The 19,553-nt window shown below is 42.2% G+C and overlaps 1 protein-coding gene across 1 annotated transcript in view; it reads left to right on the forward strand.

The window, feature by feature from the left end:
• MYO1E (myosin IE) overlaps positions 1 to 19,553 on the forward strand; it is a 203,884-nt gene that overhangs the window by 113,710 nt on the left and 70,621 nt on the right. Inside the window, exons 5-9 of the mRNA XM_007165955.3 lie at positions 6,756 to 6,843; positions 10,959 to 11,048; positions 15,030 to 15,161; positions 17,874 to 18,008; positions 19,403 to 19,535. Of these exons, the coding sequence (XP_007166017.1) occupies positions 6,756 to 6,843; positions 10,959 to 11,048; positions 15,030 to 15,161; positions 17,874 to 18,008; positions 19,403 to 19,535 (578 nt within the window). The remainder of the gene's footprint in view (positions 1 to 6,755; positions 6,844 to 10,958; positions 11,049 to 15,029; positions 15,162 to 17,873; positions 18,009 to 19,402; positions 19,536 to 19,553) is intronic.

A 19,553-nucleotide genomic window follows, 5' to 3' on the forward strand; every position in this document is an offset into this window, starting at 1 on the left:
GTTTCTAATTTTTTTTGCTTGAAATATTCTTAAGCAGTTGTTTTTCTGAAAAGTAGGGTGTTCTGTTCTTAATGTATACAACATTTGCAAAGTCTTGGTAGGTTGTATCCTGAATACGTGCCAAATAAATATTTTTTAAGAAATAAATAAAGACGTGAGAGATCTTTGGAAGGCACATCAAAAGATTTGGTGACTGATTGAATATGAGAATTTTCATAGAGGAAAAGGAGACAGTTGTCACTATTGGATCTAAGATTTCTGAACTATCTTCTTCAAGAGACATTTTGGATTTGGAATCCCTAAGATTTGCAGGAGTGAAGATTAAAGATTTAAATAATTTAAAAAGTCAGATCGCTTCTAATATTTGGCTTATGTCTTATCTCTGCTCTCTGCCTCAGCACTGTCAAGTGTCTCATGGATTCTCAAGCTGACTTCCTGTCTTTGATGTATTTCAGGAGCCTTTTATTATTAGCGTTGGAACTCTTTTCTGTTTCTTTCGGTCCACCCAATTTCTTGTTTATCCCAGCACCAGCATCCTTTGCGGCTCCCTGTCCCTCTGGCCTGGCTTTGGGAGGCCCAGTTAGCTCACACCCCTGACTGCGGGGTCTGCATGAGGCCTGCCCTCTGGCTGTGGGTTTGAAGAGCTAGGGGCTCAAATGTGCCCTTCTACCCCAAGTTCCCTGACCAGGCTTCGTCCAAGAGTGTTATTCAGGAAGCCTGACTCATTAGCTAATTAACATATTATCCATAATCATAGTAATAACCCCTTTTTAAGTATTTGCTTTGTATCTCAGCATCTTTTACTTATATCATTTACAACCTAGTAAACTAGGTATTACAACCCCCCCTTTTTGCAGATCAGAGAACTGAGTCTCAGAGAGGTAATGAAACATGTTAAACGTCTCACATTGGAAATGTGGCAAAGCCATGCATCAAGCCAGGGCTGCCTGGCTTCCCTATTACACTCTCTCCACTTTTCTCTGCTGCTTTGAGCCAGCAGGTGTCAGGTTGTCTGGTTAGTAACCTGTTACTGCCCATGGTCATGTGGTACAGTGGAAAGATCTCTGGGGTTGAGTCACGGGGTAGACTTGTTATTCTGTTCTGTTGAAAGTGTGTGACTTCTGCAAGCCTCAGTCACTTCATCTGCAAAATGGGGATTAGTACCTTAAAGGAAAGCTATTGAATAAGGAAATACATATAAAAAATTTTTTTTAACTGTTAAGAAGTGATGTAAAATACCTGGTAGTAACAGTAAAAGGAATTGCAGAGCTAATAAGTAGCTGAGCTGGGGCTGAAACTTGGTGTTCAGACTAAACATTGGGTTTTTCCTATTGCATCAGGCTGGGCCAACGTGAGCATTGCCCTGGGGCCACTTTCTTGGCAGACCATAGGTGATAATTTTGTCTGCCTGACAATACTAATTGATTTGGAAGAAATAACAGTTCTTTGTCTTATTCTCACTTTCCTCATTATGTTAATGAATTTTTATCATTTACTCAGTCGTGTTGGCATGTCTGTTTGATTTTGTATTTTATACTTTCAGCTGTTGCATGTACTTGAGGCTCTACTTTTCAGTGTCATTACAAGCTCTGACAGATCACCCCTTTCTCTCCAGCCCTGGAACCCTTCAGATGGGCAACAGAGATGCTTCACTTCAGACTTATTTCTTTCCCAGATCCAGTAGGGCTGCCAGGAAGGGTGTGTGTGAATTGAGTCTTTGGAGAAGTCTGTCCAGAATGTTCTTTGATGTGTTTCTCCTTCCCGATCGCATCTTGTCTTGTGAGCACAGTGATGCAGGCTATTATTATTTGTTAGCTTCGACTGTGTGTGAGATAATAAGTGTTTTGGCAGAAGCCTTGCTTCAAGGGGTGTGTATCAGTAAAAACTCAGTAACTAAGAGTTTGATTATACTATGAACTGTGCTATTCATGGAGTTCTTTAGAACACTTTGTTGATTTTAATTGACTATCTAAATATAGACCTTCATCTGAAGCAGTATAGCTCAGGCTCCTGATTTAAACTATCTCAAGTCCTTTCCTAATGATGCCACTCACTAGCTCTGTGTCCCTGAACAAGTTGCTTAGCCTTTTTCATCAGATAATGGGAATAAGAATAGTCCCTACCTCACAGGGCTATTATCCAGATCAAATGATTGAAGCCCTTAGAGCAGTCCTTGACATGCCTTACCCACCCAGCGGGCACATGCTACAGTGAATACATCTGCAAAATTTTAGTTTGCTTTTAAATCTCCTTTGGAATTGATGTTATTTCTCATCAGGACTCTTTTCAGTCACCAATATGTTTATCTTTTTTTTTTATTTATTTTTGGTTGTGTTGGGTCTTCGTTTCTGTGTGAGGGCTTTCTCTAGTTGCGGCAAGCGGAGGCCACTCTTCATCGCGGTGCGCGGGCCTCTCACTATCGCGGCCTCTCTTGTTGCGGAGCACAGGCTCCAGACGCGCAGGCTCAGTAATTGTGGCTCACGGGCCCAGTTGCTCCGCAGCATGTGGGATCTTCCCAGACCAGGGCTCGAACCCTTATCCCCTGCATTGGCAGGCAGATTCTCAACCACTGCGCCACCAGGGAAGCCCTATCTTTTATAACTGTAGAATTAGAAAAAAGTTTTTAAACTATCTCTGTGTTTTTTACCCTTGGGTTATACCTTCTGAAATAAGAGTCAAGTTTAATACTAATATGTCCCTATATAAAAAAAGAAAAAAGTCAGGTCTAAGAGAGTAGGACCCAGTGAGAATTTTCATAACTTCATTGTCTTATCAGTCATTCAGTCTGGGCAGGAATGCCACCCTTTGATGCTTGCCTGCGTGTGTACACATACACACGCACACACACATACACACACACACACACCCTCATTCCCCTACCTGGCTAACTTTATCTGTCTCGTTGAAATGTAAGTAGTGTGACTTGACTTAGCTTGTGCATTTCTTTAGGAATCTTTTCCTAATACAAACTCAGGAATCCCTAAAACTGTACCCATATCTCCAAGGTGTTATCACAGCGTTGGTGCACTTGCCCTCCAGGGCAGGAGACACATTTCATCCCAGCCTTGCCCTTGGCACGAGGAGGCACTTAGACAGTGCATGCTGGGTAAGCAAATGCACATACAATTTTTGTTTTAAATTTTTATCCTTTCTAAAGTGCAAATAAATGTTAAGTAGGCAGAGCAGCATTTCGATTACATTAACTTGAACAGTATAAGGGAACAACAGCTAGTGTGGTAAGAACCAGCAGAGATATTTTGAGACTAGCAAGGGGGAGATAGGAGGAATGGTCGACTCTACCTATTCCCTGGGCTACCCACCCCCAAATACGACTAAGATATTTTTACATTTGCTAGAATCAGTTGAACTGAATTGAAAACACTATTGATTTTTAAGTGAGGAATAACCTTCAGACTAAGAAAAACAATTATAGTCTTTGAATCCAATTATTAATGTATCATTGTAAATAGCTCCCCCCACCCCACCCTGAACATTCTTTCCATTTCTTTGAAATTATAGCATATGTTTCCATTTGTATAGTGAATGCAGTCAGAAACATTACATTATTTCCTATTTGAATTGACGTTTCCTATGAAATCTGTCTTGACTGCATTTTACATTTGTTTAGCTGGTTCCCAGCCAGCTATGTGAGAACTAGGGAATTTGTTAGAAATCCTTATTTCTAGTCCCTGTCCTGGGAGACGAGGATTCAGCAGGTCTGAAGACAGGCCCAGACATGGGCATTTTTTAAGTACTTTGAGGATTCTGATAGGCTGCTGGACTTCGGGACCACTGGGGCATTTTTCTAATTTTAAGGCACATACATTTCTAGAGTATTTTTTGGTCCACTTTAGAAGTCAAGTGAAGGCAATTAAGAAAGGCCTTATAACCATAAACAAAGCAAATTGCTCTAATTGCTGTGAGATGCAAAGCAAATAATTTCAGGTGTGCTATATAATCTGTCTGATACCTTCACATTCTTCTAACATGGGTTTTAGACCAGGGGAAGAAACAATTTTTTCCCTGAGAGGACCAATGTAATTATGGTTACATATACTGTAAGCTTCAAGTAATTACGGAGCACTCCATTCTTGTACCATATTCTGAGCAAATTACCGGCCTCTGATCAATAAAATTTCTTTTTAAGCATCTGTAAATTGAATCCAAGAAATGAAAATTCCGATGAGTTCAGCCATAACTAATTATTTTAAATCTTCTGAAAAATATCAGTGTTACTGAGAATGTAGATATCCTATTAATGTACCTGGCATACTTATTTTAATATATGAAATGAGTTACTTTCCATTATTCTTCCTTTTTTTTCTTTCAACAAAAGACACAAAATATTTTATGTCTAATCACACGACTCACCAAAGAGACAGTGGGGACATTACTATACTTTCATTTAGTAATTCTAATAGGATTTATTGGTTTTTTTCCTTTTCTCTTTTACACACTCACAGCTTTCTCTAAGGAATTCTAAATACGAAAGTTGTTTACTCATGACATAGTAATAATCTAAAGAAATTAATCCTGTTGATTATCATTGTGATGTGCGATCCCACTTTTTCTGGAAATGCTGGGGGTTTTTTGTTTTGTTTTCTGTTTTTTTTCTGTTCCTCATTTTTTTTTTTTTTTCTTGGCCACACTGCACAGCATGTAGAACTTCCCCAACCAGGGATCGAACCCGTGCCCCCTGCATTGGGAGTGCGGAGTCTTAACCACTGGACCACCAGGGAAGTCCCATATTTTTTAAAAATATGAAATATATGGGTAATTGTTTCTCTCAAAACTTTAAACCTTAAGAGAAATCACATCAAAAGAAACAAGAGTCATCTAGATATCAGCCCCCCAACAAGTCAGGACTGTTTCTTTTTCCTTGTTCCATTTCTGTTCTTGTCCATACATTATTTTTACATAGTTGTAATCATGTTATAGATACAGTGTCTTCTGCTTATGTTGCCACTTAACCTTAGTTGCGTTGTTTTTATGTTGCCACATAGTTTTCTAATTATTTTAAATGTCTGTGTAATATTATATAGGCTGGTTGTACCATTGTACTCTTGGACTTTCCAGTATTCTTGAATGTTCACGTTATTTACAACATTATAAAATGGAGTTTCATTGTTAACAAACCTATGCTTCAAATGAGTGAGAGTGCATGTTTTGACCTTGGATCTAGGGTATAAATCTTCTGATTACATGGGCCATTTGAACAGATAACTTCCTCATGGAGCTGAAATATTTATTATACCTACTTGTGCCTGTGAGTAAGCATGGCTCTGTAATCAGTGTGACACATCATCCCAGGCTCATTGGCTTTCTACTTTCCGCCATATCTTATGAAATACCAGTTTGGTTTCTGTATTCCTGTGACCTGGAAGTCAGGAGCTGAGTACTAGGATGCTGAATGAGTTGCACAGATGGAGTCAGACCTTTAGAAGTCCTCACAGAGGATGGTTCCTTCATTCTTCCCTACAATCTCTCTAATTAAACATGTGACATATTAGTTCAAAGAAATTCAACAGAGTTCTGACTTTTGCTATGGTGGTGACTCTAATCCTCGGTTTGTTTTGTTTTGAAATAGCAAATTATTTCCAAATTTATTTCAGTTTCCTTTTGGGGATGGGGGCCACCTGGCTTGGTTGGACCCTAAGCAAGTGTTTGCTCCTTTCTTGAGTACCTAAGCAATTGGTAACAGTTCATTAGGTTGGGTGTTCACAGAATATTTGCTCTGTACCCCAAAATTCTTGATCACCGATAGCAAACAAAAATAGTGTCTTACGAACTCACAGCAGGCTGAACTTTTCATGTTAAATTTCACCATTATTTTACATGATAATGGATTCCTTTCATCTAATTCTATCATGGAAATACAAAGGCTACCGATAGAGAGATGAGAAATCTGACTGACTTAAGCATGTTTTGAATTGAGGTTGTCATCAGTTCAAGGGGATTTTAGGGGAAGAAACGGGGATTTTGAAGATCTGACTCTACGGTATTAACAAAAGGCTTTCCCCATGCAGTAAGGCCACCAAACGGAAGTAGTCTTTGTTATGCAGGATGTGATTAATATTACCTCATCATTTAATTTTAGAACTTCTAAAATAAAGTTGCTTGCATCAGTTCAAGGCACATGGTTTGAAACCTGAGAGTGCCTACTTTTTCTTTTTCTTTTTTTTAATTACAGAAGAGATATGTGATTACTAAAAGTTTGGAAAATAATGAACTTGAAAGAAGTCTCCCACGGTATCTTTTCCTTTACCAAAACCTCTGCTAATATTTTTCTTATGTGCTTTTTTTTCCTTACAGTTTTTTAACCCCGTTTTACATATAATTTGAATCTGATCTATTTCACATAACACTACTTTGTGTGCTTTTCTCCCGCAATGTTTACAATCTTCCTGTCAGTTGTAATCTGTCTAGTCTGCCCTTCTGATGTTCCGTAATGTTCCTGTTCATGCTTCCTCCTATTATTGGGCATTTAGAATGCTGAATTGTCTATCCCGTGCACAGTGATGGTTATCAGAGCCCTGGCCCACACACCATGTTAATAGTGACCATACAAGTCATGGAGGTAACCTGATCCTGCTGTGATTTAACTTTCTCAACCAGTATTGTGCATTTTTTTTACTGAATTCCTTTCTGCCTGTTTCCTTTTGTTTTGGGTTTTGTTTTGAGGGGGTCTTTTCAGAGGAAAGGGAGCTGCTCATGAGCCACTTCATAGGTGGGTATTTTTGTCTTTCTTTCCTTAGTGGTGAAAGTGGTGCTGGAAAGACAGTGGCTGCCAAATACATCATGAGCTACATCTCCAGGGTGTCTGGAGGAGGCCCCAAAGTCCAGGTGAGCTGGTGCTATGGCCCATTTTGAGACTTTGCGCTGTGTGAAAGTAAGAGGCTTCATTTGCTGTTTAAAAAAGAATTTTTCTTCCACAGAGAAGACATTGGTTTTACAGCCAAGAAGCTTGAAATATGCCGAGAAACAGCATGTTATGGGCTGGAGATGCCTAATATGTAATGAGTATTATATACAATCAATGAAAAGGTCACAAATCCAAAAGTAAAATAAAGGGCATGAAAGCCATCTCATAGAAAAGGAAATATAAATGACCCTTAAAACATGAAAATATGCTCACCCCCATGATAATAAGAGAAATGCAAATTAAAACTACATTGAAAAACTATTTCTTAACTGTCAAAATGGCAAAAATTTTGTAGTATTTTAAACACTCTGCTGGTAAAAACATAGGGGCATAGTCTCTCTAACACATTACCGGTAGGAACATGAACTAGTACACTTCTGTGGAGGGCATTTCGGCAATATTTTTCAAATCTATAAGCATCCACCCTTTGACTCATCAATTCTGCTTGGGAGAATTTAACCTTTAGGTGTCCTGAAATGTATACAAAATGATACATGTGTAAAGATCTTTGATGTGACATTTTTTGATGATGGAGAAGGCTGGAGACAAATACTCATCAGTTGGTGATATAATTTATGGGGAAATAATTTATGGTTCATAATAGACTAGAATATTAGACAGCCATTAAAAAAAAATGAAGCTTCAGGTACTGATGGGGACTGATCTTCGAGCTATATCATGAATTGCAAAAAGCAAAGTGCAGAACATTGCATATAATGTGCTACCATTTGAGAAAAAGGAGAACATATATTTATAATATTTACATTTGTTTGCATATGTATAGCATAGCTCTAGAGGGATACATAAGAAATTGATAATAGTGATTTCTCCAGGGAGGAAACTGGGAGACTGGGGGAGGGGCATCTCTCCATGTAGAACGTTGCAAACCTTTTATTTTTTATGTTACTTTATTTTTTTGGTAGGTAAGAGATGGATTTATTTAGAGAGAGAACACATTCCATAGGCAGAATGCGGTCTGTCTTAGAAAGTGAGAGTGGCTGTGAACCTTTCATTTTTTGAACGATGTGAATAAATCTCCAATTCCAAAAATTTACAAAGATTTTAAAATGGAGAAAGGAAAGGAAGGAGGAAGGATTAGAGCATTAGCAGGAAACATTAGGAAAGGGGGGAAACCCGGAGAACGAGGACACAGGAGATGGAGAAAGACAAGGGGGGGGGATTATAGTATGGGCAGAGAAGGGGCAAGTTCAAGAGGACAGTCTGAAGAAAGTAGTAGATGCAGCCTTTTCTGTCTTGAGTTTTACTCGTTGTGGTAGCGGAATCAGCATCAGCAGGACTGGTGAAGCCCCCCGCCCCCCCCAAGAGAGCAGTGGAGGATGGCCGTGGGGGCTAAGGTCCACAGGGGGCTGCCCAAACTCACACTACTCATCCCTGGCACAGACTGCTGGGAACTTTTTTTTTTATTATTATTATTAGAAGTCATGATCCAAGGTAGATTTCACCCTAAAGATTAATTTTTTTTTTTTTTTTTTTTTTTTTTTTATTTATTTTTGTCTGTATTGGGTCTTCGGTTCGTGCGAGGGCTTTCTCCAGTTGCGGCAAGCGGGGGCCACTCTTCATCGCGGTGCGGGGACCGCTCTTCATCGCGGTGCGCGGGCCTTTCTCCATCGCGGCCCCTCCCGTTGCGGGGCACAGGCTCCAGACGCGCAGGCTCAGCAATTGTGGCTCACGGGCCCAGCTGCTCCGTGGCATGTGGGATCTTCCCAGACCAGGGCTCGAACCCGTGTCCCCTGCATTAGCAGGCAGATTCTCAACCACTGCGCCACCAGGGAAGCCCAAGATTAATTTTTTAGTTAGAATCATTTAATGTGATGTTATTGCCATAGTCAGCTGTAGACTTTAAAAAGACACATCGAAATTCTGTTTATTATGGCTCTGTCTACTAAATCAATAGTGCTGCATCCTGTCCTGGGGGATCAGAAAGCTTAAGGCGGAGGCCAGTATTCCTTACACAGAGTAAAAGGGTCTTAAGAGTGGCCTCCTCTACCAAATGAAAGGAAGATCTAGGGCAGCACCATCCAGTAGAAAGATGGTGCATGTTACATGCATAATTTAAAATTGAATAGTTACAGTAAAAAAAAAGTAAAAAGCATATGAAATTAACTTTTTAAATATATTTTATTTAACCCAATATATCCCCATATTATTTCAGCATATAATTACTCATCAATTAATGAGCTATTTTACATCCCTTTGTGTCCCAAATCTTTGGATTTAGGACACTGGTGTGTGTTCTACACTTACAGCACATCTCAGTTGGGACTGGCCATGTTGCATGGGCTCAGCAGCTTCCATGTTGGACAGTGGGTGCAGCCCTAGGACTTAGGTTGATGTGGTACAGTCCACTTGCTTTTCTCCATTTGTGTGATCATACCCTATCCGTAGAAGACGGACATGGAGCCAGGAATCCAGGATGCTCTTTTGTGTATGGGCTGCTCCTTTAGTTCACTCTTTCTCTTTTCCCCCTATATGCTTACCACATGCCACAAAATTCTGTTGGACATCTTGATAGTTGATGGAGGGATGGATGGATACATGCATAAAGATTCCCAGTTACAAAGGCAATAATTAAAGAAGGAAAGAGACAAGGAAGGGTCTTTCTTTTGTTCTGTCCCTACAAGAAGTTGAGTGTTGATAAATGGTGTAGGCATGCCTGGCCAGTAGACAACAAGTATAAAAGATTAATGAAGACCCACAAAGTCAAAATTAATTTTACAAAGAAAAGCAAATTTTATATAAATCCATGAGTTTTTAAAGGAGAAGGATGCTTCGAAGTATCTTTCTAAGCTTTGAAACCGACTTCATGGTGGAACCATCCATGATTTACTCTTCCTTCCATTGCTAACAATGTGTGTCTGGTTGATGGAATTCCAGTTCTCAGTCCTCTTCTGAATGTTCAAGCGGTGCCAGAGGAGCACTTTGGCTGTTACATAGTTAGTAGTTAGTGCCTTCATCTAGCCCTGTCTGCTGCAGGCGACGACCTAGTGGCCAGACTGCAGACGCTTAATGTTGATTTTTCTCTTCCTGTTTTCCTATGAGGACAAGGATACAGAGCTCTTGGCTTGAAATTAGTCAGTAGCTAAAGAGCACAAGCCAGAGACTTGTTATTTCTGGAACATGTTTAACCATAGCATGTGAATAATTAGAAGTACAAGGAATGACTCACTTGTTCAAAATCCTCTCCAACATCAACTCCTATCTGTTGAGCTGTCTTTGCCCATGGGGTGTTTTGTACTTTTCAGTCTGACATCAAATTGGGGTGTGTATGAAAACCAAATTCTTCCCCTCCAGTTGGTCAGGAATTGTTCCACACAATCCAGTGTCGACCCTTGTTGCTCAAGTGGGAAAGAACTGGCAAAAACCCCCAGCATCGGGGAGCTGGTTAGAAATGCAGACTCTCGGGCCCCACCTCAGACCTACTGAATCAGCATCTGCATTGTAATGAGATTCCCAGGTGATTCCTGGAAAGGAATTCCCAGGTGATTCCATGAAAGTTCGGGAAGCACAAGACTGTGTCCACAGCTTTGTTTGGGGAGGAGAAACTGTTTAATTTCCCTCAAGGTGCCTCTCACTTGCAGTGAAGAGAGGGAGTGCGGGATGCAGTAGGTGGGGAGAGGAGTTGAGTAGAACAGGAGTAGTGACAGTAAAGCCTGCAGTCAGAACCCAAGGAGATGCCCCGTCCTGCCGTGATGCCCCGTACACAGGGAGCACGGGATGAAGGTGCAGCATCCGATTTGGAAACCCAGTCCGGGAATGTTTGTAGATCCTGATTTACGGTGGCACCCTGGCTCCAGAGAATTCTGCATCAAGTCAAGGGAGCTGGAAGGCGTGACCACACAAACAGGGTTAGGTCTGTCAAGAGGAAAGAGTAAATCCTCCAGAAATCCCAGGGACTTGGATTTGAGGCCTCTCACCTTCACCGCATCCAGAAACCATGTCCTTGGGAAAGTCTGGCTTTACATCGTGGAGTAGGTGTTCGCATCTTCCTAACCTGTGGTCTTTTTTGCTGTGACAGCACGTCAAGGACATCATCCTACAGTCCAACCCGCTGCTGGAGGCCTTCGGGAACGCCAAGACGGTCCGGAACAACAACTCCAGCCGATTTGTGAGTTTCTTTCCTATGATAGAGAATGTCACCTGATTGATGACGTTGACATTCCTGATTTAAGTCCTGTGTCCCCGAGGAAATAGGGGGTTTTCACACATCATCAGGAGGCCGCCTTTTCAATCTTTTCCTCATTTTCTGTAGGGGCGAGCTGCCAGGCTTCAATTTTCCCTTTGACTCAAGTTATTTTTGAGCCTTGGGGATGTAAATAAGATAATTTTTGAAACCAGTTCTCAACTTGAGTTGCCTTCCTAAGGAAAGTAGAAGTGTCAACTTTGGTCTTGGAGGAGTTTGCTTTGGGCCCTGGAGAAAAGGCCTTCTTTCCCTGACAAAGAACTGAGGAGACTAGATCCCAGGTCTTGTCGCCTTGCTTTGCTTCATAGAACTTGGTCTGTGGGCCCTGAAGGAAGCACTTTGATCCGGCGCCCTGGAAAGAAACTTCCTCCTCTCTGTCAGCCAGAGGGAGCTGACTGCTTACCCCACCCCTCTTGGCTTTGTGTGTGCATTTTTTGCATGTTCATGTGACATAATGACATCTAAAAGTGACTGGACTTAGCCTACAGATTCCTCCTAACTGGCCCACTTACCCAAGGGAATGAAAATATCAGGCGAATGCCTGAATGCCGATTGAGACGTTTTTCTGAGTGTCTCCCGAGGGGGTAAATTGGAAGGCTGGCAAGGACGAATATGAATACATGCCCCTTGACAAAAAGCCACATTTACAAAGAAATGAATGTTTGCTCAGTAGCTTTGATTTATGTAGATTTTGTATCTTATCTCAACCATAGATTATGTCTGGCAGTAAAGCATTTAGGGAGCCATCTGTGAGGTGGATTCTGGACCATTTTAAAATAAATAAGTGAGAATTTTGGAGAAAAACGATTTCTTTTTCACCCTTCTGTTTTGGAAGGAAGCTTCCATTTCCAAGAGAATTCTTGCTCAGTTCTCATGCAGTAATTGTTAAGCTCCCTGGTGAGTTTTATCTGTCAGAATTATCCTCACTTTCCTCGCTGTTTAATATTATTCAAACTACTCATTTGTTCATCTCTCATTTTTCTGCTCAATGCCAGTTGTCCATCTCAATCTGCCTTGTAAAGATGGACTTGACCAAATTTAACTCTCTAGCTACCCATCCCCCTTCTTTTGCCTTCCTTAGAGAGCAGGAAGATAACCATATCAATATTTTCCTTGATATTTCCAATATAAATTATTTTTTATCCTTGGACAAGGAGGCTACAGTAGTCAGTTTTTGTAAAGCAAATCAAAAATACCCAGCATTTATTATTTTTCTGTTTACAGAATTTCATACAACCCTGATGGAAAGATGGGAAAACTGTACAGAAAGGCAGTTTTCTGTCTCTCTCTCTCACACACACACACACGCACACGTGCACACACATAGTGGAGTCTGGTGGGGCATCAAAAGATGTTCTCGTTAATAATGAGAGAAATGTAAATTAAAACCATATATCATTTTCTGTCTCTCAGATCATGAAACATTAAGGAGAAAAGACGCTGTTGGTTGAAGACTGACACCTCCCAGGAGAGCGATTTGGCAATTCTTACCAAAGTTTAAAAGGCTCATTGTCTTTGACCCAACAATACTTTTAGGGTATAATACCCACGTTCCCTGTTAATAAGGATTTATTTTAAAAGATATCCATAATGTTAAAAATTTTTTTTAAAGTTTACAAAACAATATCTATAATATGGTTCTATTAATTTTAAAATGCACATTTATATAAAGCATAATTAAGGTGTCTGCAAATCCAAGTTTGAATATCCTATTACAGTGATTAGTAGGAGGAGGTAGAAGTGGCATCAGGGTGGGATTATGGGTAATTTCACTTAAAATGGATATGTAGTGTGAATCATAAAAATTCATCTATTTCCACTTATAAATCTTTTCAAGTTTTAAGAACTACATTATGAAATATTTCAAATACTATTTTAAAATAATACTATGAACATTGGGGTACCCAGTACCTAACTTAAGAAATAAAACATTACCAAGAGTTGAGGTTTCTTTTCATTTACTAATCGAAATATCATATCCTTTCTTTATACAGTTTCCTCTTTCCCCCAGGCTGCTTTACAACAAAACTAAACTTTTTGCTCTCTCATTAGGGATTTTGCCTTTTACATTACAATTTTGAGTTGTGTGTAAGCATTTCTGTTACATTAGAACAGCGATTCTCAAACTTGGCCACATATAAAAAACACCCAGGCTTTTTACAGCTACTCCTGTCTGGGTGCCAATCCCTAGCGACTGACTTACTTGTCTGGGGTGGCATCAGGAAGCATTTCTTTTTCTTTCTTTCCTTTTTTAAATTTAATTTAATTTTAATATTTATTTATTTATTTGGTTGCACTGGGTCTTAGTTGCGGCAGGCAGGCTCCTTGGTCGCGGCTTACTGGCTCCTTAGTTGCAGTACGTGGTCTCCTTAGATGCAGCTTGTGAACTCTTAGTTGTGGCATGCATGTGGGATCTAGTTCCCTGACCAAGGATCGGACCCGGGCCCCCCGCATTGGGAGTGCGGAGTCTTATCCACCGCGCCGCCAGGGAAGTCCCCCTAGGGCAGCATTTCTTAAAGGCTCCGCAGGTCTTTCTAACATGTAGCCAAGGTTGTGAACCATTTCCAGAAGAACCTGAGAGTTTGCCGTTTACCACATCTGCCCTTCCTGGATTTGATGTCCTGTTTTGTTTCATTTCCATCCCCAGGTTGACGGGGAATGGCGGTGGGGTGGTAGGGTTGTACACAGATGGACACTGAATTATTCCCTTCAGAACATGGCCAAAGGGAAAGATGGCAAAGGACCGCCACGGTAGGAAGCAGAGGGGTCTTGGTCAGCAGTCTTTTCTCGTGAGCCACCGTAATTCGGGATAGCTGCAGTTTGTGGTGCTTCTGGATGTTTATTTTTGGGTTTATTTTTGGGAGAGGAAGGAGTCAGCAGATTAAAACAAATAGACAGTTAGATGGTGGCTTTCCTTTGTAGCCTTTTTGATACCTGGAATTGGCGAATACCTTAGCAGGAACAAAGGAGGTACTAGGTGCTGTCGGCAGCAGGAAAAACACGCAGCAGGCATTTCTTCCCCTTAGTGAGCTTATGGTTCTAGTTGGAGACTTGCTGCTTGGCAGGCTTCAGCCCTGAGATGGGGGGATTTCATCAGCATACACATTTTAAAAATATTAAATGTGAATGCAGTTAGGCTGGGCATTCTCTCCAGTCTGACCCTAGGCCACACCACTCCCTAAAACCCACATTTTCATCTTTTTCTTCGTTTATATTTGCCCTCCTGGACCTTCCTGAGGACTGGAGAGAAACTAGATTGTAGTGGGAAAAAAAAAAAATCATTTACTTAACAATCTGGACACCTTTTTCAGCTACCCTCCAGGGTTTTATTCTCTTTTGTTCCCTATTAGCAGTAATTTAAAAGGAAGTATTAACAACAGTAGCAAAAATCCCCACACCCATAACTAGCTGGAAAGAACTTATAACCAAGTGTTTTTATTTTACATAAGCATATTAGATGCTCCAGAGGTAAAAAGGGATTGCTTTTGCTCAAAGCCATTAAAGTAAGTCTGCCCGAGGGAAAATTTGCTTCCTCTGAAAGAGGCAGATAGAGTTCACTCTTGTTAGATCAAGGGGACCATGTGATTTTCTGTCCTATTCTTTACAGCTTCCGGTTTAGCAGGCAAGCACCTACTGGGGGAAAATGGGAAGGAATATAGTGAGTGTATCCTTATTTAGTCAGGTTAGAATGATAGATTCTCTCAGTACAGAATTGTGTGATTGGACAAAGGCATGGGTTATTGTCTGATAGGAAATGGTGAGGAAGTCTAGACCAGAACTGGGAATAATTCAGAACATATCTTTCATTAATGAATTTCCTTGAATTATATGCTATATCCAAAGACTGTTTGGAACATCATGTTTTTGTTCACCAACCATTGAAGGAAATCCCTAATTTTCTTGCAGGGAAAATACTTTGAAATCCAGTTCAGTCCCGGTGGGGAACCAGATGGTGGAAAGATCTCCAACTTCCTTCTGGAAAAATCTAGGGTGGTGATGAGGAACCCTGGAGAGCGGAATTTTCACATATTTTACCAGGTTTTCCTTTATATTATTTCTTTCCTACTTCCTTATTCCTTCTCCACATTTAAAATTTTCTTCTCTCAGTCCTCAGGCTTAGACAGTCTAGTCTGGCAAGCCCAGGAGTCTTTATTGCTGTAGGATGTGTAAGTCAGTGTGCAAAAGAATTGTGAGAATGCCCTTACCTGCAAGGACAATAAGTTCTAGTTGGCATGAGAAGACAAAAATTTCCCTAGAGTGAAATGATCAAGAAAGTGTTGACACACTTCAGAACAAAAGTAGGAATGTTTTATTCTTTGCCAAATAGGAATTCACAAGGGGAGACTTGGCTGGGACGGTGAGGAGAGCCATTAAGGAGGCACAGGATAGCATGGAGGGGAGATTGACTCAGGCAAGTCAGGTGGCCTGAACAAAGCAGGGGTGGGAGGGAGAGGGGGGAGGCGGAGGGAGTGGGAAGGAGTAGGCTAACGTATGAGTCAGGCCCCAGCTGGTCTGCAAGGGCAGAGGTCTCCAAAAGGTGAACTGCTGGACAAAAGACTTGAAATAGACTTGGGATCTTTCATGCCAGGTCAAAAAATTTTGGCTTAGACTCTCAGAAGCCATGGAGAAATTGGTGCTAGAGCAGTATGCCGGATGCTTTGAACTTGTGTTCCAGGCTTCAGCAGTCATTTGCTTTGAATATTTTTAAAATGTTTTTAAGTATTTAAAAAATTTAATGATACCATACACAATTTTTTAATGTATGGATTTATGTATTAGTACTTCATCTATCGGGGATCCACATTAGATTTTCTTTGAAGAGTTGGCCTGCAGTGGTTTTTGGGGGTTTTTTAATTTATTTTTTGTTATAGTTCAAAGATCATTGGATTTGAAGGCAGTTAAGCTGTGTTGGTAGCTCACATTCAGTCTTTTCAATTACATAGACATGTTAGGTGATGGCAAATAACTCTTCTGGTTGGCATCTGTTGGTTGAAAGCGTACATAAATGACCAAAAGCTTCTGTTAATTCAGTAATGTTTTTAATTATATTAGTCAAAGCAACATGTACAGATGTTTGAAAAGTAATTACATGCATCACACACATAGTGTATTATTTATTGAGCACCAGACAGAAGTTCATACTTATCTCCCAGACACCTTTTAATAAATGCCAGCCCCACGCCTCTCCAGATTCCTCTTCTTACAGGCTGGAAATCCTCAGATTAGAGACTGGGGAAGTGATGAGATCAGGGGAAGACAGAGTTCCAGATTCTGACATAGAAGTAATAGTCGAAGCTGTGAAATAGGTGAGACTCCTGTGGGAGTGAGTGTGGAGAGAAGAACCATGCCCATGTAGGACTTGGGGACCTGGGGACCACCTATAGGATGAGGAGGCATTGAGGAGCCAGGGAAGTAGTCAGAGGATGAAAGCCAAGGTCCTGCAGTGTCACCAAAGCCAGAGGGAGCTTGGTGGAGGGGAGTGTGGGCCAGGATCACATGTTCAGAGCTTTGCGGGGAAGGATGGGGCAAGGCCCTGGGGATCAAGAAAGGCTGGTGGCTTCAGCCACTGGAAAGTAGCCATGAGGGTTATTTCATCAGAATGGCGATGGCGAGAAAGAAGGCAGATGAGGAAGCAGGTTCTGTAGCTTGAAGGATCTCACAGAGGCAAGGAAAAGCTTCTAGAAAAGGCAAAGAGCAGCATGTGTTTGTAGATGGGAGAGAATTAAAGAAAGGGGTGTTTGAAGATTCAGGTGAGGGGAGCTACATACTGTGGGGAGAAGACTGAGAAAGGGGTGGGGGAAAGTTCTTCCTTAGACACCCCGCCCACTCACACACACCCCCCAAAAAAAGAAAAAAACAAAGCCAGAAGGAAGAAAGGAAGAGAGTGGTGCAAAAAGATTTTGAGGAGATAGGGGGAAAAACTCAGGGAACCTGATGTCGTGAAATGACCTAGAACTTCTCGGTCACGGAGATGAGGTTCCCTGTTTTAAGGGTGTGGAGCCGGGATGACATGAGGAACTTGACCAGGATGGAGGAGTGTGGATGGGGGCTAACTCCCGCCGGCTGGGAGCCAGTGGTGTCTGGCACTGGCTTGCATGGGCTGTTCGCATCTCTCCCTTCAGGGACATTTCTTGGTAGTTTGAAATCAGTCATGGTAGGAGGGTTCACACCATGAAAGTCAGCAAACTACAACTCTAGTCCCCACCTCCAGCTCAAGAATGGATTGTTGAACATTTTCCAGCACACCTAAAAGGGTCTTGCTCACAACTAAGGCAAATACCAGAGATAGAACAGAAAGCCAAGGGACAGGACACCAGCATGGGGGACCTGAGGCTGTTCTTGAATATGCACCCTGCAGTGAGAAGCAGGGAGGGTCCAGCTGCACCTTAAAAAGCCATGTGCAAGTGGAGCAGGAACAAAGTAATTGTAATCTGGCTTGCTTTCCGCTTTTCCAAGGGATCTCACCAGTGTGACCGTGCAGTTCCCTTTATCGGACAAGGGAGAATTCTCAGCTCTTGCAGGTCTAATCAGAGTTAAGAATTAGAATTTGCAGAGATGATCTGGGGCTACTACACAGCACATATGCTGAAACCCCTCCACATTTTTGCAACCGGACCACCCGTCCGTTTGGGAAGCAGGGATAGAGAGTCTCATCGCCTGGGCTCCGGGGGTGGTGGTGACAGGAACCGTGCGGTACCTTCGATTGCTTTCTGGGCCACTCCACGCATACGCCACTTTCTCTTGCTCCAGCTCATCGAGGGCGCCTCCGCAGAGCAGAAGCACAGCCTGGGCATCACCACCATGGATTATTATTACTACCTGAGCCTCTCGGGGTCCTTCACGGTGGATGGCATTGACGACAGGAAGGAGTTTCAGGAAACTCTGGTAAGTGCTGGCGCGGGGCAGCTCTTCCGACCGGGCGTTGCCTATGGCAGAAAGGGCAGGGGAGGTTAGCAAAGCAAAGAGCAGCCCCGTATTCCCACCTCACGCTGCTGGAAGCACTCCATTTTCTGAAACACACTTGTAAACACCCTTAAATAGCCATGTGCCCAGTTGCTGGAGGACCACTGAATGATTTTAAATGGGCTAAAAAAAAAAAATTCATCATTACTCCGCTGCAGGTGCTCTGATTAACAGATAAAAACTATTGTGGGTAATGCATTTACCATACCTGTTTGCCAACAGCTTATACAGTCATTGAGCTGTTTCCTTACAAAGGCAAAGCAAAGACTGCTCTTATGATCTTAATCAGGTTTAGAAATCTTAGAACACCTTCAGTCTCTTCTCCACCCGCTTTCTCTTCCCCTCTGTATTTATAGGTCAGAAGGAGAGCCTCTACTCCATTCTCTTCACAATTTATGTATTTTATGGTGCAAGGTATGAATCCAGGTAGATTACTGAGGGTTCACGTCCTTGGGGAAACGACTTACTAAGTCAACCTAGAACTTTCTGAAGGTGGGCTGGCTGTTCACCCATTTAGCCTCAAAGAACTGCATCACCACTGCCCTTTGAGTCAGGTACCAGCCTGGCCCATCCCTCAGCCCAGATCCAGAACCAAGTGGGAGAACGGGCAGTTGGAGGTACAGTTGAGGGGAAGCTGACCTTTGTGCTTGTGTATCCCGGGTGCCAGGGAAGAAGATGGCATCAGGGGGCCACATGGTCTCAGAGGAGCTGGGAGAGAAAATGCAGATAGGCCTGCATTGGTCCTAGAGTACAGTTCTCTTAGGATATTGGTATCTAAGACTCAGGCATCTCGGTTCCTTTTATTGAATTTAATGGATCTCAGAAACAAGGCTGTGCTAATGATGCTTTTATTTGATTTTCCTGGAGATTTGCAAATCACGATCCTTTTGCAAGTACAATTTATTCTCAGCCCTGCCAGTGAAGAGGAAGATCTGTGAGTATTGAGAGTGGCTGGAAAAGGGGCACTGGTGCCCTTAGAGGGAGAGGAGTGGCTACAAGGAGAAAACTAAGGGACGAAAACAGACTTGTTGACTGTGCAGTTGTCCCTCCATCTGAGTGTGTTTCCTCCAGAGCTCTCTCGCCCTTATTCCCGGAGGATTACACATTCTCCATGTAAAGACGGAACTGCCTTTCCAGCACCATGTTGAGACTTGAATGTGTGAGAGGGCGTTGGTCAGTGAAGATGTCTTACAGGGACTTCCTGCTGCCATCGCAGACTAAGCCGATTGTAGCTGCACACACAGTTTGGCGTCTTTCTGATGTGCTTCCGTAGCCGGGGACCGACTTGTCTGGATCGCTTCTCTCTTCTTTCCCAGCACGCGATGAATGTGATTGGGATCTTCGCGGAGGAGCAGACGCTGGTGCTGCAGATAGTGGCGGGAACTCTCCACCTGGGAAACATCAGCTTCAAGGAAGTTGGCAACTACGCGGCCGTGGAGAGTGAAGAGTGTGAGTGGTGTGGGCACC

This window comes from Balaenoptera acutorostrata, chromosome 3 (genome assembly GCF_949987535.1).
Source record: "Balaenoptera acutorostrata chromosome 3, mBalAcu1.1, whole genome shotgun sequence".
Lineage (NCBI taxonomy): Eukaryota > Metazoa > Chordata > Mammalia > Artiodactyla > Balaenopteridae > Balaenoptera > Balaenoptera acutorostrata.